The sequence below is a fragment of the Hoplias malabaricus genome, chromosome 4 (assembly GCF_029633855.1).
Source record: "Hoplias malabaricus isolate fHopMal1 chromosome 4, fHopMal1.hap1, whole genome shotgun sequence".
Taxonomy (NCBI): domain Eukaryota; kingdom Metazoa; phylum Chordata; class Actinopteri; order Characiformes; family Erythrinidae; genus Hoplias; species Hoplias malabaricus.
The window spans coordinates 58361773-58385114 of NC_089803.1; the positions used below are offsets into that span (position 1 = coordinate 58361773).

The following is a 23342-nucleotide window of genomic DNA, read 5'->3' on the forward strand; positions in this document are numbered from 1 at the left end:
GAAAAATCATTGAATGCTTACACTAAAATGTAGCACATTTAGTAGCTTCCTGTGGGTCACGATATCGGATTAATTCTGATTGTCCGAAAAAGTTACCGTCTTTGACCATCCTCCCCCGGACATCAAAATGCCTTTTCACATAGGTGAGGGGTGGATGTACGTGGTGCATTCCAATGAGTCCATAGTCAGATGAGGGAAAATTAGACCCTGGGCATGTATGATTTGCATTTAAATGGATTTATTGTGTACAGATGGCGTGATGGGCAGCGGCCACACTATCAAATTGTTTTCTCTGCAAGGAAATTGGGAGTCAGGATTTAATTTTGCTCTTTCCATAGACGTCCACATCAAAAGCTTTAGTGGACAGTTTTGGCGGCTGCTATTTCTGCGGCACTGTAATGACGACGCTGTGTGATGTGTATCTAAAAAAGGCCAATGGAGTTGTATTAATAATAATCACCTCTTATTCTGAAATAATGCTCAAGATGGGCTGCTGTTGTCTTCTCTTTTCAGGGCCATGCTGCTACTGCTTTTTATTTTTTTTTTCTACGTGGATTCTGAAAGCAGTTTGATTGTTACCATGGCAGCAGTAATAAAAATAAAAGATAAACATCCTCAACACATGACCCATGAACCTCTGAGGCGCCAAAGGAGAACCTCGCTTTAATGCTCTCGGAAATACAGCCAATTGTTTTTGAATGATTTATAATAGATTTGATTAAAGATTCACTGTTACCCATGTGAAATAAGATGTCAGCCCTTAAAACAGCTTTGGTGATACAAGGTTGCTTGTCGGGTGTGTTCTTATACTTCGTGTGCACCAGATGGGCCTGCTTGTTGTTACGTATGCACTTTCAGCTGCACCCCACTTGGGACACAGGCTCCTAGAAATATGGCGTCTGTCAAATGCCAGATCTCAATACACTACACTTCCTTAGTATACCACCACACTGCATGAATTTTAAGAGTCAACACAAGAACAAGGGGCCACAAGTACCCACTTTAGAAGTGGCTTGCCACAATGCTATTTTGTTGTTCTTGGGTCACATTGTATTCATGTTGATTGATTTCCACCATAAGATATGCTTGGCAGCTACAACACCAGCTTCTTATCTTCAGGACGCATTGGGAGGCTGGCCCTTTGCCCAGGGTTTGGCAAAGGGATCTTGGTACCCACTCAGAGGGCCTTGCCAAGATGCATACTGCACTAGGCACCCCTGGATTATCCAGCTCCCCTACAGGAGCACCTTAAGGCAAGGCCTTGGTTCAAAGCTCACTAGGTAGGCTTGGCTCCTGGTCCCTTCTGTGCCTCAGTTGGAACACACGACTTGGAAGAGCAGTGGTCTACTCAGGAGACATCACAGCTATGGCTCTGTCATGGCACAGACATTTGATGATGTGTTGAGACGTTACGGCTGACGTGACTTTTTGGGCGATAGGTACCATGATTCACTCGCACATCTGCTGTCTAAAAAGTAACAGCTGAGAAACTCACAGGATGCAGGAGGGGTAGCTATGCCAAAGGATTTGGTGAGATAGTCTCCAGGGATGAAGAAGCAAAGTTCCAGAGGATGGATCCTACTGCAGACATCCTCTCAGGCCTGAGCTTTAGTTAATCATTGAAGTAGCGAGGCTGTAAAGGCTGAGATGGGCTGAAGGCACTGAGGTCTCCACAGACTTACGCAGCAAGGGCTGCTCTGATGGGAACTTTTCCCAGGTTTAATTGACCTGCTCGGTCAGCCGACCCGCGGCACAGATCCGACAGAGAGATTAGCATCCCTCACCATGTCTGTCTGCTTCCCAGAAACCCTTGTGCAGCCCCCCGCCAACCTATCTCTCCGATCACATGCTGCTAGTACTGCCTCTGTCTTTTTGAGGTCGATGCCCACTTCGAGGGCAACGCACAGCGCAGACCTTTTTTTGGCTCAATGGCAAGCTGATGCCAATATTCAGGCTCTTTGATGCCTTCTGATAGGAGTCAGGAATTACATGAATGAATCATCAGGCGCTCAAAGAGAAGCTAGAGCGAGCGCTTTTCGGAAGATGGGGCTGACATCAGAGAGCTCGTTTTCTCTTCCTTTCCGTCAACACAGCCTGTTAATCATTAGGTGGCACCCAGGGATGAAAAAGCAACAGCAGTGTGGCCGTTGATGAAAGGGAATCGGGATGCATGGCTGATTCGTTTTTTTCTGCGTTGAGAGAAGGGGGTGGGGTGAGGGGGGAGAAAACGGTTCATTACTGAGCCACTCTTAAGCGCCGTCACCAAGTTTAATGCATGTTCCTGTTTAAGAGCTGTCTGTCAGGGCCTGTCTTGGTCCCATGGCAGTGAGCGACTGCACATGGCGAAAGCAAAGTTATGAGAATAACAGGCAACCACCCTTCCTTCTCCTCTTTTCCCCCCACACTGCCTGTTCCTCACAGTCATCACCATAACAACACCTGCCTGCGGTGTGCATTTTGATTGGGTCGAGCTGCCACATTCCTGCTCAGCATGCTGGGAAATAGCCCTTTCATGTAGTAGGTTTGTCAAGCAGTGTTACACAGGCACTGGAATGGAAAAAGGTTTTTTGTGTTACCCTTTCTCTATGTGGACATATTTTGATACGTCATATTTGGATAATATTCTTCTCTCAAAACATATTTTTCATGCCACAATTGAAGCTACATTATTGCGAAACAGCACTTCCATCTTTTAGTAAAGTGATAAAGAACATGCCGTTTATGATCTTATAACACAAAATTTTGTGTGCTATCCACTTACATCTGATGTGCACAGGTAATTGAAGCTAAGGTAAAAGTACTAACAGAATTCAATATGGTTTCAGTGAAAACACTAAAACAACGCTGGTTCTTGAACTGGTGCCGTTAAAGATTCTTGAAATGTTGGTGCCATGTTACGAAGTGGCCCGTGCTTTCACAAGTTTTGATGGGAACGGAGAATACATCATCAGCAGGGCTTGGAGGATTGCACAGATCCAGCATCACTGTGGCTGATCACTGTACCAGACTCATGCTATATCTACTGTTACAGCTGGTTCTAATACACGTTTGTAAATAGTACAGAATTCTGAGCCATCCTGCTGCAAGTCGTGCTGCCCACAGCCACAAAACCAAACACATGGCATCCTGCTCACCATCAAGAAAAAAAAAAGAAACGGCAAATGTCCTTGTCCTGCCCCACTGTGTGATAGCTCTTTATTTGAGGCTCTGGAGCCACTTTAGCTCGACACACGCATGGATGCATCATGCAGAAGAACCTACGATTCTTTGTTTCCAGCTCGGAATACATTTTTCTGGTTCAGGAACTAATTTATTTTGGAGAAAACATGCAGAAAGGTTCCAAATAACGTTCAGGAAGGGGAAATGAACTGGTACTTCATTGATGGGAAAGGGCTATGAAATGCTTATTGTACATAACTTGTTAAGGTTTTATGGTTGCTGCTGTTAGCCCTTTTTCACAAAAATAATTCCGTTCTTGTTGCACTTGTTCTAGCGTTGGTGCACTCCAGCATACCGGCTCATGTGTCCAGCACATGTGTATGCAGTCACATGTTGTAAGAATGGTCACCGTGGGCAAGCTAGGGGTGGGTGATATAATACTGATTAAGATAATACAGGTTTTAATTAGATATGACTTTTGCCGTAATTGCGAGCTTTCAAACGGTGAGTAAGTAAATATTGGACAAAAATGAAACCAGTGGCGAAGCTTTAATTCCAAAAAAGAGCGCTGTTAAGACTTGTTTGAGACACGCTGCTCTCCCTCAGCTGGGAGGGGCAGATTCTTCACCGCTCCTCAACAGAGAATTTGCCTCTCATTGGTCATCACTTTTATTTAGCCAATCAGCAGCCAGACCTAGCTGTCCATCATTTAGTGCTGCAGCCAATGGAGACATAGTCCCGCCCAAAGGGGTTTGTTGGTTTTGTGGCTGCGCTGAAAGAAACAGTTAAGTACTAAAAAAAAAATCTTATTTTTGCACCGTATCTCGAAAAAACTACATTTAATTTAATCTCAACACATTTGTGATGACAATAAAACGGTCTGACTTTTAGAATCAAAGTAATTCTTTATACATAAAAATCACATTAGATTATTTCATATAAGATCAAATATAATAATAAATCATTTGCATAAACTGTTTGTGAAGACACATTTTTTTTTATAACAAAGTAAACAAATGAAGCAGCAGTTTGGATGCAGGCAATTTGTTTCTTAATGCGAGATATTCAGTGTGATGCAGATACACTGAGCTGAGTTTACTTCAAGTGTGCACTGTGTAACAGCACTATTTAGGAAAATCTGAGTATCAGTTTAGGACTCGTTATCGGCAGATACTCTTACAAGACTCAAATCAGGATCAGGGCAAAAATACTTGATCGGGACATCACTATTTCTTAGAAATACAGTTTGATAATTACGGTTAGATAATGCAGCATGTTCTATGGTGTTAAAAATATACACTAATACTTTGACATTATATTTTGCTGTGGTTTTCATAATATCGTGTCGTAGCGTATAATCACTATTTCTTTTAGGCATACCAAGATATGAGTTTTTTGGTCATATCACCCAGCCCTAGGGCTAGCTGTAGTTGCAATGTGGGGAACAGGTGTAAAGACACCCCCCGTGTTGGTTTATTTGATGTACTATTACACGTTCTTAATGGATCGTAAATATCTCAGAAGAGATGACACCTACCTACCCTAGATTATAGCACTTATGTCCAAAGAAAACCAGTTTGCTTATTTTGCTTAAAAGACAACAACTCTCTGGAGCATTTACAGCCTTGTGACACTGTTGTCATCTCCCGGGTGCATTTCACACTCTGTGTACATTAGCAGAGGTGTCTTACCTCAGAATCTATACTGAAAAGCTAATGGCGTAACAGGCACAATTAAGTCTGATTGAGGCTGGGGGTAGCAGGGACAGTCCTGTTTGGCAGATTGCCTGTGACTGTAGTGCAACAAGACAGCAGAGTGTGAAAGGTAAACATTCAAACACTGTCATGTAAAGCCTTAGTTTGACCTCTCAGGCAGAAGTAAAAGAGTCCTGAACCTTGCAGTTAACCTCGCAAGAAGACAATGACGCCAGGAGCGAGCAGGTCTTTGTGCTTCAGTGCAAAGGCTGCTAAGGATTAGCTTTTGTAAGATATCACTAAGCAGTTCTACAGTACTGTTATTGCTGTGAGGCAGGCATGTCAGTGTACATACTAAGATTGCTTTCTCCGGTAAGTCGTTGCGTGGCGACTGAGTGAGCTGCACTCAGGGTCTTCTTTTGAATACAGTGGAGCACTGCCTTATTTCACACTTGCAAACATCTTTCCCCCTATTTGAGGCATTTTGTTTCTCTTCAGGGGAGCTGGTCTTGTAACCACTTTGGGTTTGAGTGAGGATGTGTGCAAGTGTGTGTGAGTAAAAGATAGAGGCCGTGTGTGTTAAAGGGGGACTGAAATGGGTGACCTTTGAGACAATCAGAGGTGCCCTGGGATGATCAAATGGCCGCACGTCGGGCCCACATCCAGGCTGGTGCTGAGGCTGCCCGCGGATTACATTGATCCCCTGAAACAATGGGGTCCACCACACGCATTGTGAGGGCATTAATAAATAACGCCTAGCAAATGAGCTCTCCATTCACATCATAATGCAGTGAGAAGACAAGCAGCAGGATTTTGTAGGCTTTTATAGCTCTTTAAGGGTTCATACTGGGGCACTTTTATAGTAATTTTAATAGCCGTTTTCTTTTTATCTGCCTCTTTTCACCTTTGTGCAAAAATCCATGTTAATTTGACCCTCTAGTGGTTAGCAACACTCCCAGCCCTGAGTAAAGAAGCAAGAGGGTTTGTAAGGGTGTAAAACGAGGCCCTTGCTGGAGAACGCTCTTTGAACTGGACTTTGGCGACCATAGTGTCCACTGTGTTGGTGCCCATGACGATAGGGTGAGGATAGAAGGAGGCAAAAAAAAAAAAAGGATGAGAACAGTCGATTCTTTTATTGCAAGTGATGGGATTATTGGGCAAGACCTACTTCAGTGTGCAGGCTTAGAGAAGGCTCGCAAACTCCATGGCAGAGAGCGTGAGTAAATCATGCACACAGCTGGATACTGTTTTACAGGGAAGCATGAAAATGACTGCTGATGCCTGTCAAGAACATCGACCTCTCCGTATGAAAGCTCCTCAAGAGCAGAGACGGCTTTCGATGGAGCAGATACTCTTGCCTTGTGAGGCCGGAATCGCAGCCAGAGACTGAATCATTCCTTTTTACTGGGATCTTTACCAGCAAGTTGGAACAAAAAAGCATAATTAAAATTATTTTTCTAGCTGTGAAGATTTTTTTTTTTCTTTTGGCTGATGGTTGCGACCGAAAGGCTGGCGGCACCCCTAGGTCCCACTGCTTGGTGCTGCTTCTTCTTCCAGTTCTGCTGAGTTTTTATTGTTGCCGTTCCTATTTTCATTACTTTTATCATCTTTTCCCACACAGCCACACGAGAAAAAGGGAACGAGGGGATGGGTGAGGGAAAGAATAAGGCGAGGACGAGGGAGATAGAGAAAGGAAGGAGGGCACCCTGGTGTGCTTTTCCATATTCGTTCTTGTTCGAAATGCTGATGACAGTGAATACGTTCACATTACCATGCTGAAGTGACTCAGATCAGATTTCATTTTTTTTTCGCCTGTTTTTACACAGATCAGATTTTTGTGGATGAATCATACTGGATTTAAGTCACTTTATATGTTTTCCTAGATCAGAAACCTATTGGATTCATGGGCATGGGTCTTTTTGGCCTGTATACCTGTGCTTAGTGATGTCATAATCAGTCATTACCAGCAGCAACCTGCAGGTTGTGTCTCAAACGGCACAGTGCTTCCTACACAGTGCTCAGCACGGATGATGAAACTACAGCTTCTGCACCAAAATAATGTGCTGGTTTTTAGAAAAGGAGCTGTGCAGATGACAGCTGAATATAAATGGATCTGTGTTACGCAAATTTCACAGTACTTGTGTAAAAGGCATTATTTAAAGACTTATATCACGCACTACTCAGGGCTTAGGGATTGATTTGGGACGGAGCCACATATCACGTATCAATGTGTGCATTCATGCCATTTCAGGGTCAGATTCATTCACATGACAGACAGGTACACTTTACTTACATTCATGAAAGTGAACCGTAAATATTGCCAAACCTGATCTGTGCAAAAAAACATAGGCTTAGTCTCTACACAGATTTTAAGCTTTCTCTGCCTCTCTTTCGACCTTTTCTAATGCCCCCACTACCATCAGTACTAATATCACTTGATCCCCACCCCCACTTGCAGCAGTTCACCCCCCACCACCCACCCCCTTAAGTCCAAGTCCTCCTGATCCCATAAATTCAGAGTGCGCTAGCAGCCCCGTTTGCCCCCTGCGAGAGACAAAACAAGCAAGGGCTGTTTTCCTGATTAGGCATGCAGAGTGCAAGGCAGAGGCTTCTAAATGAATCTCAAGCATTCTGCTATTTTCTTTCTCTGAATGGGGCTTGTCAGAGTGTGTAAGGCCCTCTGTACTCCAGTCTAGGTAATTGTGAGTTCACCAAGCTGCGAAGGCATCGAGCGTAGCCAACTCTTCCTCCAAAACCTCCCTGCTGCATGGAGACGGAGCTCTGCGGGGGGAAAAAAAAGTAGAAAATGCAAGCTGAATCTAATCAATTTGGCCTATTTGTTTATTTATTTCTGCTCCGCTGCAATGCAAACACACTGTTTTCCCAGCACAGCCCCTAGCACAGCTAGATGTAATATTGTGGTGCAGAGCGGTGCATTGGAAAGAATGATTTATCTTTAAACGGGCGATGCATTTAAAACAACACAAACTGGGTATTGGATTGTTTATGTAGCATGGAATATCATTATGCCTAACACAGTGTCCTCATCAGTACCGTGCACTTGTTGTTATGTTTGTGTGTGTGTGTGTGTGTAAAACTTAGCCAAGCCACATTAGAGTCCAACAGAAGGAGAAAACGGCACTTGAAGGACACTCTGAAAATGTTCCTTTACTTTAAGCCTCTTTTTTTTCCAGGGCTGGCAGTGCAAAAAAGAGGGGGAGCAGAAAGAGAGAGCGAGCAAAATGGTCTCTCATATTGGAATGGCTGAATATGAAAGCCCTTTCTACCCCCCACCCCCCACACACACACTCCCCCAGTCCCCACAGTCCATAGAAAACGATAAAAGGCAAAGGGAGAAATAAGAAAGGGGCAGTGGAATGGAATATAAAATATTTAGAGTACCTCCTCTTTCAGTGGTGGGAGTGTGAACTGTACTTATCTCTGCTTTGGATTATGCGTGTGTGTGTGTGTGTGTTTGTGTGTATGTGCGTGAGTGCGTTTCCTTTAGAGAGGTGGGTGGAGTAAAAGATGGAGAGGAAGACAGACAGAAAGAGAGAAGGATAGATGCAGAGGGACATGATAAGGACAGATCTGTAGCTAGTGAGACTAGTAGGCTTTCGGAAAAGCAAAGCAATTGAGAATGGATGCAGTTTGTTGGTTTGTTTTCCTGTTCTGCTTTTCCACACCAGGTATTAGAAATGCAGCTGTGCGAATGAATAAACAAATGCTAAACAGAACCACATTTTAATTTAAAATGTCTACATTCCCTCAGAATTCACTTAATAACTTCAGCCGATGCAGCACAAGCATGTAAGGACTTGCTGTTTCCTTTCACCCAGGCTTTCAAGAGCACTCAAAGGATTTGTGCATTGCTTTTGCTGTTACTTGTGAAAATGTACTGTCCAGCCCTTGTATATAGGGGTGGTGATGGTTACCGTGCTCTTGATGGATTGCTAGTAAAATCATTTTAGTATTTCAGCAAGGACACTGAGCTTTCTGTGTGCTATCCTGTTGTCAGACATCCTTTATTTTTGGTGGAACTGTGTTTGTTTGGTGTTAGAGTGGAGCGCACAGATGGATCAGCATGTGCAAATTATTTATTCATTATTTATTTTATGATAGTACAAGTAATGCATGACTGATGTGTAAGATATTCTTTTGTTATTCATGTATTTTCTCATGTAATGAGGTGGTTTGAGTTGAGGAAGTATCAAAAAAAAATCCATGAATGCATAAGATGGCCCATGCTTATTTATTTATTTATTTATTTATTTATGACCCTATCTGTTCTTAATGACTAAATCTTAGAAAATGGAATCTTATGTCTCACTTCTACTTTATATATTTAAAGCTATATGAAAAGTGATGTGTTACCAATGGAAATAATTGGTATATTTGTACACACATAAAATAAAAAAAAAAGTTGTAAAAACAAAAGCTCTTGTAAAAGCAAAGCTCTCCCAGAAGCGATCTGCAGAAGCCTGTAGAGGTTGTAAGCTCTCTCAGGCGCGAAAAGCTGAAATACTAAGAATCAAAACAGTAGATTAACTCCAAACATTGCCCTTGGCTTTAGTGCCCTTCACGTTCTCTGCAGATAGTGGGACACTGGGTTTTTTTTGTTGTTGTTTTTTTTGTTTTTTTTCCCCCCTTTTCTTTCCTAACCTTCATGTTCTTTCTTTTCTCACCCCTCCCCATCCCTCTCTCTCTCTCTCTCTGTGACAGAAGCTGGCGGTAAGAAGTTGTCCTGTGGGGACTCCAGCCAAGCCCCTCTCCCTCATCAAGCCGCCCAGCCAGAGCATAGCCATCTCCGTGGTGCCGGCCAAGGCTCCCGTTTCCATGGTGACCGCACACATTAACGGACAAAAGGCGGCGAGCTCTGAGGCGCTGCAGACGTCCCCCATCAACCTCCAAACGGCCAACCGAGCGGCAGCGGCCAGCGCACAGCCCCTCAGCCGCAGGACGGGGGAACTGTGCCACTCACAGGTACAAACGCAGCACACGGTAACAGCAGCTCATACAGGTTCATAAACGTCTGAAAATGGACCATACAGTACCCGTCAAAAGTTTGGACTGAACAGAAAAGTTCTCTGATGTTTTCCGCACTTTTTATGGATTAACAAGCAAGTGTTGCTTCTCAGACAGGGATTAAGCCTAGTCCGGATCTACACAGCATTCTGAAAAATAAAATCTTTTATTTCCTCCACTGGAGAATCCCCAGAATGTGGTAGACCAGGTGTAGACTTAATCCCTGTCGAGAAAACAACCTTTAAGGAACAACTACTGTAAGACGTATTGTGTTTCTTGCAAATTCTTACAAACAAGAGATTTAGACACACCCGACATGATTGGTGCATATTAGCATTCCGCAAAAATGACTTCTGAATAGGTTGATTAGGATGACACAGCACAATGAGAGTTTTCCAGCAGTTCATTTCTGGAGATGAACCAATCATGAATTGTTATGGCAGATTCCACTGTCTTTATAGCTACGCTGGCTGATGGCTGGTTCTCAGTAGATTTCTTATTTCCCTGATGCTGATGCTGATGGCTTATAGTACTTTCAGTTGGCCAAAGTTGTAATGTCACATTACAAACCTGGCACTTCCTGTTTCAAAATGAGCTGTTACCAATGTAAATAACCTCAAGAGCTAGAGGTTATACCAGTACAGGTGGGGCATCAGCACTTACATAAAGCCCTAGGGCACTTATCCACTTCACATTGTATGTTTTTTTTAAAAAACAAGCAGAAATATCACTAACAAACGGATTGCTGTTATCTTGTTAGTAGCAAAATTGTATGCTAATTGTATTTGTGTATCTTATAGGTTCCAAACAATGGCTTTAAAGTAAGCCATAAACTTAACCTTTATTTGTTTAAGAAACACATTTTTAACATTTAAGCATAATTAGAGTCAAATGTCTTTTAAAGATTCAGAAAATCATACATTCATCAATCAGTCCTTCAGGTGTGTCCAAGCATTTGAGTGGAAAAGCAGAACTGTAGAACGGAGTCAGAGTCGCGCATCTCTGATGAGGAGAGTGCAACCTCAGTGAATAATTTATTCAGGGAAGGTGATGAAAACAAACAGGCCTTTAAGCTCTAACAAAGCGAACATCTCAGCTGAATTTAAACACACTCATAATGTTTAGCGAGGCACTAAATATGGTTTAACAGTGACACTAGTGAGCTCTTCTCAGCACATGATGACCTCGACGTGTCTTAAAAGTGTTTTAAAAAGATTTTCTTTTATTGGTGAGAATATACAAGCTGCTTTCAATATAGTTTACAGCAATTGAATGTGACAGTTGTGTGCAGAAGTTTGGGTACATGTTGAAATGACTTGTCAGGCATAAAATACAACACGTCACCTGCAGAGAATATTAATGCACATGTTGTGTTACATGTAAAGGTGCTGTATTTGATTTCAGTTGTAAAATATATAATCTAAAATATAGTGAATGTTTTCTTCACAATTTGCTAGCTTTCCAGTCTGTTTACACTCTGGACCCAGCCCTGGCTCTGCACATGGTAAACAAAGAAAGTTGCTCAGAGTTCTGAGGGGAGCAGCATGTGTTCCCTGCTAGCCAAGTTTAAACATCAACTGTTGTTCAGAATCATATACAGTACCTTTAATGTGGCAATAAAAATGGAAAAAGCCATACAATCTGGACTGTGCAAAAGTTATACACTGAGATAAATATTGACTGGCATCGTCACAAACCAAGAAAACTGAATGGCTATCATGGTTATAGATTTAAAAATAATCAAATTAAGTACCTACAGAAATATGAGCCTTTGGAGATAAATGTTATCATCTGACAGTGTTGTGCTGCCGTGGTATGTAACACGCCTGATTATTTTTAACATAAAACTGCATGTGATCTAAATGAGACATTAGAAATGAAAGCTTCCGTTCAATCTGACCTCCAAGTGCCACTACAAAAACTCAATTGATTATGCTTTGTAGCTTGGCTTTACTTCCACAGGGCTACCTCTGGACTGCAGGAACAGGGATGGACGCGCTTCCCATTGATTTTTTCGGAAATACTAGGAGCCGGGTCGTCTTTAGTCTTTTAGAGCACGAGTGTTTTATAAGCACAATTTAAAACTCTACTCAACCACAGCAACCTTAGAAGAACTCGCACTTCACTCTGGCAGTCCTGCTGGGAAACAGCTATTTCCAGTCATGTGACGAAGCCTTCATTATGTCACACGAGCAGGTGTGCGCACAACCCCCCATATTCATAAAATCACATTTCCTTTTTAATGAGATACAGAGCTTCATCTCCGATTTTTCAGGATTGTGACACTAGTCCAGAACCTGAAGACATGGTGGTATTACTGTAATTGAGAACTGCCACAAAAAGACTAGTGGCGGATGACAAATCTGGGTCAGATACTAAATCCCTTTATTCTTTCTTTTTACTTTCCTTTTTTGGGGTGGGTTTAAAGCAGATGTAGCTACATATTACTATTGCTATCACATTTGGCTGATGTGACTTTGTAAATGCGAATGTGCTTTTTTTCAAGCAAATGCCAAAAACAATAAGACTGAGAAAGTAAATTCAGCAAAAAAGAGTGGATGCCCGACTGGCTCATGATGGAGCCATGTTTCATCAATGTGTCACTCACTGGGGGCGACGGTCGTGCCTCTGTGTTCTCGCATGAGTAGCCAGACCCCCCCCCCCACCCTCCTCCATCCAGCCTGTGTGTCTCTGACCCTCCCCCTCCCCCCGCAGATGTGTCAGGTTGAGGCAGAGTGGGGGGAGAGGGGTCAGGCAGTAGGATTGGTTTACTGCTCTTTATGGCTGTGGTGCTGTTTAGTGCTGTTTTCAGCCAACCCCCAGCTGCCAGTGCTCAAAGCTAGTTAGAAAGAATTGTCCCTAGACATAAGCTCAGCTAACATGTAGAGCTGGAGGTTAAGTCTTATATGCTAGATTACAGCAGTGTTCTTTGTTTAAGTGATATGAATAAACTTCTGCAAGTTTATTGTATTCCTAATGGAATCCAGTGTCTCTAGTTTCAGTTTTGGGTTTAATAGTTTTTTGGTCATTTTACGCCACTCTGAAGCATCTTGTTTTGGTAATTAGCTACTGTGTGTGTGGGTTATTAGTTGAAGTGATCAAATTATTTTAGTTACTGGCTAATATGAAAAAATGCACTGCATTGATCTGCCATTAATTACATAATAAATTGCATCCTTATTTAAAATATTTTTTCTCAACTGCTTATGAAAATATGAGCAAAACAAATTTTCTAAAATGTTAAAAGCATTGAAATTTAATTTCTAACTAGCTTCCAAACTCCACAAATTGAATATAAAGTAATAATTAAAACACAAATAATAATCAACACAGTGGCTTTTGGATGATGTAATCACATTTTTGATGCCAAACGTTCTGGTATTTTGCAGTGAAGAAAAAACAAATGGCCTTGGTTTACAGCATTGTACCATTTTCTGGATGTTTCAGAGTGTTTTGAAAGAACAGAGTTATAGCTACAGTAACAGGTTTCTGGCCTGGAAATCATCACAGAACGCTTCAATCAAAACAGGCTTTTAAGCAGTGGCATTCACTTTCTTAAAACATCATCACATAGCATCGTACAGTAATATGACTGGAAATTAAAATGATAGTTTTAGTGTCACATGTAGGAGCAGAAGCCATTTTGTGGGGTCGCTGGGGGAGTGGGTGAGGTGAGGGTTGGGGACAGGCCACCTGGCCGCTAATTTGGAGAGAGATAATGAGGTGTAAGTGTCCTGAGCACATGCATGGGTGCACACATTAAGAGCATTGTTCCAGAGCATTTTTCTGTGCGTGTGTGGGTGTGTGGATTTGTAGCACAGACTATTCAGGGCATTCGAGATCTGCTTTATTACAACAGCAGATTGATTTCAAGTCAGGACTGAAAACTCATAAAGCATCATGTGCCAAAACAGCTACCATTTTACTATCATAATGAAAGAGTTTGATCATTAATTTCAATCTAACTCAAGCACTATTTACACCAAGTGAAGATCCGATTATAGATTTAAAAACATAGTTAACTTCATAAAGTCAGTTTTGCCCATGGTAAGGGTTTATTGACACCAAGTAGATTAGTAATGACAATTCATTTACTGTTTTAGTTTTAATCACTGACACCAACAAATAGAGGGAACAATATTCTACAGGCTAGAATAGACACAGTTAAACATAAAGATGATAAAAACAGTCACTTCTGTTTAATAGTGCCCTTACCATCTTTATCCTTCTAATATTTTCTTCACTTGTGTAAGTTATTGTATTCTGTAACAAGATAGAAGAGCATTTCTGCTACAGTATGTTTGTGCTGCAGCCATGATACATAACAGCACTCTGACAGGTCAGCCTGATATTGGGAATAATCAGCACTACTGTGTGTGCGTTTTAAAACTTGCATCCATCAAACGTTGTTCAGTATGAGAAGCCCTTTACAGATTAAAATACAAAAGAGAAACAGAAATGTAAATCAATACACCGGTTTTCAGGATGGAGATGGTATGGGGGTTACAGTGATAACTGTGTTGAATATATTGTATGATATGTTCAATAATCCAATATGTTTAAGTTATAAAGAGGTGTGTATTGTTTCCCTGGACTGATACTGCAGTCTGAGTATGAAAATGTTTTGAAAAAAAGAAGAAGAAAAAAGATTACCATAGTGCAGATGATGATCAAATGTGTTGATTACAACAGCAAACCCTGGGTCATGACTAAAAAGACATTAGTAATTAGGGTTTCAGTATTATCAGTCATACACTGACAGTTCATGAATATGTTTTCTTTAGGTGCCATTTATTTTTGTCAAACTGTTTTTAAAAGGGTACTAATTTCAGTTTTAATTGTTGATGCATTTCATGGCGCTTTAACAAAATTGGTCTCAAACAAGTATGAACTCAGTCTGACAATCTGTCTTGGTTAATTGCTGGAGAACTGTGGCAATTTAGGTTTTTTGGATTGTGAAACTATTCCTTTAGAAGGAGTACTTTCCATTTTTTATGGCTTCTTCTTGACAGGTTATTTAAGCAGTCTTTATCCACCTTAAACAACAGCCAAGGTCATCTCTGTCTACAGTCGGCCAGCCTTGTCAGAGCAGCAGCATGATGAGCTGGACACGTAGCATTTAAAGTGGCAGCCATTGGCATTGCCATTACTGCACTTTCACTGAACAATTTTAATTGCAGTGGCAAAAAAACTGTCCACACTATGTTTCAATTAGTCCCCTTTCCCATTCACATCGATGTATGTAAACATGCATACTCAGCAGCTCTTTTAGTATACACTCCCATTCCAAACTGAAGTGGTTATACACACATCTGGGAGATGTGGCAACTGAGAGTGAAGACTTTAAAATTGTCATTCAGAGAACACCTTATTTTTCCATTTCCATCTCAGGAAAAATAATCAAAAAAGAGGACCCTTTCACATGTTGGGTGCTTTAGATTGTTTTGAAGGAACAGTTTGAAAAGCTATAAAAGTATTTTCTTGGATGAATCTGAGAATAAAACAGTTCAATTAAACAATATCCCTATTTGGTCGTTTCAAAATAAAATGTGAGGTTATGTTATTTTTCCAGAAAATACTTATAATAATTATGGCCTGTGTGTGTGCAGAAAAATACATTTTGGTATTAATGACTGTAATGGGACTGGCTATGGGATTTGCCTTCCTGCTTTCACATAAACTCCGTTTTGAAAATCTACAAGGTGATTTAACGTATATTCTAATACAACTGACTAATAATAATAATATTAATAATATTATAGTATTATTATAAAACATGTATACAGACTAAAATTCAGCTGATTTTTGTTACTAGGCCTTCCCTCATCAAACTGAAATACCTGTAAACACAGCTTGAAGCTAGCTGCACCTAAGCAGCTGCCCATGGAAGGCTAAATGAGTTAGCTAGCAGTTGCTAAATCTAAAGACTTCTCAGGGGAGCTATCTAAACTGCTGGCCTTGCAGTAAAGGAGCAAGATGGGCACCATGCCTGTGCCAACGTCCATCCTCTGTGCTAGCGAGCACCAGTCCCACACTCACTACTAATGGGCTCCCACATGTGAGCTACACGGATAGCATTGAGTGCTAATTGAATTGCCCAGCGCCTACATGTTCACAGAGGGGACAGAGGAAGAAGGGGTTGGACTGAAGTCAAGTCCTAACTACTCTGTTTTTTTTTTTTTTTTAAAGAAAGTGACAAAACACATGACCTGTGCACATTGCTAAATTTCTTTGGGATCAATAAAGTATCTATCTATTTGTCTATTTATGACTTGGGTCCAGTTGTAGTCTGTGTTTCAGTAAGAACCAACAATATATTGGTTCTTAGTTATTAGTTCTTTCTTCCATTTGGTGAATCTGCCAAGATGTGATTAGAATATGAAGATTGCATTTTTTAATTTTATACTACATTGGCAGGTTTAATGTAGCTAACAGGTTATAGAAGCTTATAGGTACACATTAGCATCATGCAAACAAAATGAACAAATAGACAAAATTCATACTCCAATTGTCCCAAACCATATTATTGTTTGTAAGAATGAACAAACGTTTGCCCATCCAATTTCATATGTTATAAAATAGACATAGTGTTAGAAATTAAGATTCTCTATTTATGCAGCACAAAGATGAGTTGTTTATCCCTTCAGCTAGAAAAGGTAAATCTCTTGGTCAGGACCATTGAAATACTGCTGTGGGAAGGAAGTAGGCATATTTACAACAGATGTAGGGATGGTCAAATCATGTGTATGAATGAAATTGTAAAATGTGTTTTACTAATGAACTTTTTTATATTCAGCTTCGTTTTACATATAGTTTGATATATGTGAGGATTTTCAGTTATCCATCATAAGGGCTCTTTAAGCTACAGAGTGTATAATGGCTTTTTTTTTTTTTTTACACCTGATATATTCAGTGCAATCATAGTGACTTCACACATCTGTGCCTTCTTTGGACGTGTGGGTTTGTGCGTGTCAGTGTGTATGTGGCGGGGGAGGGCTCATAGTGAATTGTTTTGTCAGAGGAAGCTCAGGACAATCCAACAGTGGCAGCAAATCAGTCCTAGTCTAATCTTTTCAACAGCATGAACAGAGCTGAGTAAAACACAAATCCAGCCCAGTAGCAGCACTGTGTTCACAGCTGTGTGCTCCCTCTCTTCTGGCTGCTTACAATTCAGTCCTTCTTTCATCCAGCTCCATCTGACTATAGTATTCTCTTTCCTCCTATAAAAGTTTCATCCCTGGATGTGATTTCCATTCAAGCCCACCTGCTGGAGATGGGGAGAGCATAAAGCATACATGCTTTTCTGGATAATTTTGATCATTCATGTCGCCCCCAAGTGGTCTTGGGTAGTATTGTACCCCATAGGTCTAATGGAGAAAAGAGAATCATCCATTCCATATTATTCCTTGTGTCATTGAGGTGCACTGTCAAGGAAAGCTTTAAATAAATGTTTTTTTGTTATACTAAAAACGGTAGTAAAGTGGAAGATACAATCAAAGAATCAGGAAACTATCTGGTTGGTTTTAGATTGTTTTATTTATCTTTGCTCTCAGTGTTTTATAAATAATTAGCTTTTTATATTGCCTTACACAAATCTATTACTATTACTACTACTATCTAAACAATGTGAGCTAATTAAAGGAATTGATTAGCACAAAGCTAATGGCAGCTTTTTCAACTTACCCCAGATTATAATCCAGCTAGGACAGGTCTAAAACTTGAAAGAACAATAATTTTAGGGGGAAAAAATAATAATTTTAGGTGTTTTCTTAAAAGAATTGTTAATTGTAAACTCTCCAAAATTTTCTTTAGTTAGTGCTGGAGTACTGAGGTTAATGTTGCTAACAAACACTGGAAGCCAATATTAGCCCAAACATTTTTCATAAACATAACCAAAAAAGAAGAAAGACAAGACAATATTGTCTCTTTTCTTACAAGGCTTTATAAAAATAAATGCTAGCTTTTAGCATTTATCAGTCATCAGAACCATAGCTTTTGTTTATATAAGCTTTAGCCGCCATGTTATGTTAACATGTTAGCATTGCCTTGGACAGTGACACAAGAAAACTGTGCCCAGACATTTAAGCAGGGAATTAAAAAAAAAAAGCCCAGAAAACATACATACAGTGCATTGTATCTCTGTGCTTTAGTACTAAATCAGGTAGTAGTTTGCCTTCTTAATGAAAAATTCAGTTGTGGGTACTGACAATATCACAATACGCTTGAAAAGCATATTGTGCCATATTTTAATGTCATTTATAAGAATATAATAAAAAACCTTTATATTAATCACCCATACCTACACAGTAAAAACCCAAACAATGTGCCTTCTAATCTGAAAATAGAGGATATCGTACATGGGTACATAATTTATAGCAATAACAGCAACCTAAACAGTGATGAATTTAGACAGCCCTTGTGACATGAACTATTGGAGGGCTCAAAGATTCATTTTTATGAAAAGCATGGCTGCACCGCATCTTTCTTCAGCACAAAGTCGATGAGCTAGCACCCATAAGAGGCATTAGGACCGAGCCATTGCTCAGAAAGATCTAAATCTCATTCACTTACATCTAAAGTGGAATTCAATGGGATGCCATGAGCCGCATGTTGGACCATATTTTGTACAGTAATCAGTTCTTACGAGAGCTCAGCAGTTGAGGGAAGGGGGGAATAGGCTAAGAATAGTCAAGTTAAAATGAATTGTCAGTATATTCCAAAACATATATAAGAACACATGGCATCTTCCCAGTACATTTCATATATTACTTTCCCTCTGGGCTGTAGTTGAGGCCTAGCTGTGATGATCTGCTTTAATTATAAACTCAGCAAACTACATTTCCCATCTTCCCCATTTCCTTTTCCTGGAATGAGCTGAGCCACAGTCTCACTGATGATCTCGATGGGTGGTGGCATTTATGTGCTGCCGGTTGTAAGAATGCCAACCCAAGCATGATGGAATGGGCTTAAAGCCAAAGGGAGGCTGCACCTGGTCAGTTCAGATAGATAATACCTTGATTTGGCTTATTGTCGAAATCGTTTTAAATACTTTATAATGCGAAAATCTGAGAGAATCATTTATTAGTTGAATTTTCAGTCAACGTGGCCATTAATTATATACAAGGTATTGATTTGTTGGCCTCAGCCAAAAAGCAGAAAACATATATTTAACAGAAATTAACACAAAAGCTTCCACAACTCCAAAAATATATATTTAATATCAAAGTTGTAAGTATTTTGTGTGTCCATGCTGTTGACAAAACCCCCCTGACCCGTCATCTGCTTATAGCCAATAAAAACAACAATAGCTGATTGGTTTATTGTGTTTGTGTCTTAGCATGCAGTATTGAAATGCTGGAGAAAGATTAGATGGAGTACACGTGCCTATGAGAAGTTTCAAATTTCCCTTAAAACAGATTCACACTGGATTACCAACATCCTGAAATGTGTGCAAAAGCGCTCATTATAAAGTTTCAGCTCTTGTATGAAACTCTCCATGCATCATAAGTGGGTGCAGAGTCTGGATGCAATTGCAGACTTAATGGATGATTCAAAAACATTCTTAAGGTCAAGATGAGGGCAGACAATCACATCAGAGGCAAAGACAGGCTCAAAAATAGAATAATAGGCCAAAAAGTTGAAAAACAAAAACAGAAAAATGCTTAAATAACATTCTTAGTGCTCAAGGAATAGACAACAGACTTCACAATGAATGAACGTCCATGGAGTTCTTTAAAGAGGCGCTGATGAGGCTCTGGTGCGAGAAGGCAGGGCTGGTGATCAGGGAGGAGATGAGCAGGGTGGAGGAGACGTGAAACTTGTCTTTTATCCAAAATGGGATGCACTCAGTTTTGGCATTCATATTTTCCTATGAGCAGCCGATGATGTCCATCACTTGTAATAGGCATTTTGTTTAATCTATGTCCTTTTCTCTACTTTGTTCTGTTGTCATTTCAGAGTGGGAGGAAGGATAGAAGCACCTGTAGATTTATTCATATATGAGGCAAGATCTGGCCCATGGAGATTGCTCCAAAATTTAAGTGGTTCTGTACTAAAACTCATTTTCCACAAAAATATGATGAAACTGACATGTCATTTGCCCAGGTTTAATTTCAGGTTATTTCTACAGTTCATTGTGTAGTATATGAAACTCATGGGAATCCTTTCTGATATGAGAGCCTGAAAAATGACTGACATCACTGAGAAATAAAGGTAATAATTGCATTACAGCACCTCTCTATGTAAAACTAACCCTATCTCAATACTACTTTTGATTGGTTCTTAGATATTCATCTTGAATTCATCTGGCTGAGTCTTCTTAAGCTCTCCCCTACTGAAATGGTTCATGCCAGCGCGATAACACACGGTATAAGGACAAAGTGAAAGTCACACGAAAACACAAAATAGTGTCAGATCCAATTTCATCATTCAAAGTGGCTCTTTTATGCAGGCATGTTCTTTGAGTCTGCTTCCTTGATGAGCTGTCAGAGTTCTCTCTGTCAATCTAGAGAACCACAGCTCACACAGAGCGAGAAGAGACCCAGGTTTACACAGAGAGACGGGGAGGTGTGTGTGGAAGCGTGGCCAGGACGAGAGCGAGAGAGAAAGAGGGAAAGATGGAGAGAGAGCCTTTCATCCTGAAAGCCAAGGAACGACAGAAACAAGAGAACGCATACTTACAAGAGAAATGTGTCTGTTAAAGCTCTCTCTCTGTTGCTTTCTCCCTCTCTCTCTCACACACACACTTCTCTATCCAGTTTCTTCTCCCTCTCTGGTTCCCTGCTGTGTCTGTATTTCCCCAAGCTCGCAACTAATACATGAAACAACATGGCAAAAAAGATAACAGTATCTGAAACAAAGCAGTGTCCTGCACTCTACTCCTCCCTTGCTCTCAGTTCAGAAAGATGAAGCATCCTCAGCTTTACTCTCTGTGCTTTAACGTTGAGATCTTAAAAGGATGGTTACTGCTGTTCAGAACTGGATTAAATTCAATTTCAGGATATTCTCCAAATATAACAAAGTATCGCTGTATTTCATTACATTATCAGAGCATTGTAATATAATAATATAGCACCTTTCATACATAAATGCAGCTCAAAATGCTTTACAGAGTTTCCACAAGTCAAAAATGACAAAGTATATTGTTTACACGAATGAAACCATACAAAATGTGCCACTAGCTTTCCATTCAAGCTACGTTTGTTTGGTTGAGTGACTCATAAAACAGTGAAGTGCAGGGAACAGCTGTACGTCTCCATCATTATAAACAGCACAAATGCTCACAATCACGTAATCATAAATACATTCAATAACTTTGTTTGTCTATTTTTTTTCTAGTACACTTTTATATACACTTATGTGAGGAGATTATTTAAAGTTGTAATGTTTTAATGTTCATGGACGGACACTTTGGTCAAACAGTGCGTGCCATACATAAACCAAGTACATACTTCTTCGAGTGCTTTTCTTTCTACAGTGTGTGATGGAATAACGATAAGTGTAACTTGGAGCCTGTTCAACACTTTGTTTCAGAGTTGGTAAAAGGTGCTTGATTCTTTTCTGGTGCAGGACGGTGCGGTCCATATCTGACTCAATTGACAGATTTAGAAAGCACTAAAACCACCGAGAAACAGCAGTAATATTTACATTAACACTTCTCAGCGTTAAACTAATCCTGTGTGAATAATTTCTAAGCCCCTGAAAGACACATTCAGACTTGACTGAACCGACTGGTGCCGTACATCAATACAATCCTCTGGAATATGGAAGAAAACAAACAAACCGAAACACTTCAAAAGGGTAACCAATTATAGACCGTTCCTGTGTCCAGGCTTTGAATATTTGAATTTGATTTTGTGCCGGTGCCTTTGAGCAGCACACACTAGGAGAAGCTGGAGCTACACTGTGTATTTTTGGCTAAGTAAGGCAACACCCAAGGCCAGGGTAAAATGTCAGCGTCTGAAAGCCTAATGTGTGCCTGCTGAAAAGGTTTTTCAATTCAGTGAGCGAGAGAAGAAAAAAATAAGGCTAAACGCTTCTTTTTTTCTCCTCTTGACAGCCGTGAAGGAGGAGACAAGGGACAGTGGCCGATGAAAGAAACACTTAAACTCTTCTTCTTATCCTCTTTTTCCATCCTTCATCCATCCACCCCCCCATCCCTTCAAAATGGCAAGTGAAATTGGGTCCAGTCCACCAGCCCTAGAGAGGTTTTGAACTGTGGGTGGGGCTCAGGAAAAAAGGTCTTATACCTTGATAGAAAATTTGTGGGTTTGTGGGTGTGTGTGTGTGTGTGTGTGTGTGTGTGTGTGTGTGTGTATATATATATATACACACACACACACACATAGCTGTGAAACAAACAGACGCCCTGCCTGGCTATCTCACTCAGATTGAAGATAGTTTAGAGAAGGGCTGTTGGGGGGGGAGGCTGGGGGAGCAATAACACAGCGCTCTCCAGACAGCCTCAGTGGCCTCACTGCCTTTTATTCATTACTTTTAAAAAAATATAGAACAAGAAATAAAGCGACTTCAAGGTTACAGCACTCTTGCTCAAGAGGAGGCCTAAGAGAAGCTTGGTGAGCTTTGGGGGAGTAGGGGGCAGCAATTACGAAAATGAATGCCCTCACCGAGTGTGAATTTTCATCTTGCCTGTTGCCATGGGAACGGGCCTTTACCCCCCCCATCCCCCCCTTTTTTCTCTCTGCTTTCTGAGGCACAATGGAAGGAAGGGATTTTTACAGCAGGAGAGAAACTGATTGGGGTTATGTTTTTAAAGAAGGATGGAGAGGGGGCTCAAACTTTTCTTCTGATTTGCTGATTGGGCTCTGAGAAGAAGAAAAACAGATAATACAAGGCTTACTGTACTTATAAAGGAATAAAGGAAGGAAAAAAAGTGAGCTAAAATAGTGTAATCTTCAGAACAATCTGACAGTGTGCGGAATGCACCTGAAAATTCAATGCGCACTCAGAAAGACCTGTTATTCAAAATAGCAGTTATTATTACACTTGAGAGGTCATAACCATGAGATTATGGGCTAGACTGCAAGCGATTACAGAAAGCATGTTATTTGAGTCCTAAGTCAAGCTTTCAGTTGATATAGGTCTGTCACTGTAAGTTATTATACCATATCTTCATATTAGGTTTAGTAATAAATCCTCTGAAGGAGTGAAAGGAAAGGGAGGAAGAGTTGTATTCTCCTTCATCATTATATTCTGACCTTCAGGACCAAATTTACCGGTCAGGGATAATTCTTTGCCCAATTTCTCACAGTGATGCCTCTGTCAAAAAGACATTTATGAATGTCACTCTATTCCCCTCCCAGCTCCAACAGGACAGTACATGTACAGCATGGTCAGATGGTTTAGATTGTTGTATACTTTTATATTCTTCTATGTTCTGCACGGATGACATTTCTTCACTGTTGTATTTAGTTTTATTCTTAAAACATCAGCAGATGTTTAATT

The 23342-nt window shown here is 40.5% G+C and overlaps 1 protein-coding gene across 4 annotated transcripts in view; it reads left to right on the forward strand.

Moving 5' to 3' along the window:
* The window catches only part of phf21b (PHD finger protein 21B), a 96660-nt gene that overhangs the window by 55875 nt on the left and 17443 nt on the right, over positions 1-23342 (forward strand). For 3 of the 4 annotated variants that reach the window (XM_066668415.1, XM_066668417.1, XM_066668419.1), the window contains exon 2: positions 9576-9836. In XM_066668415.1, the coding sequence (XP_066524512.1) occupies positions 9576-9836 (261 nt within the window). The remainder of the gene's footprint in view (positions 1-9575; positions 9837-23342) is intronic. The other variant, XM_066668418.1, reaches the window with a different exon arrangement.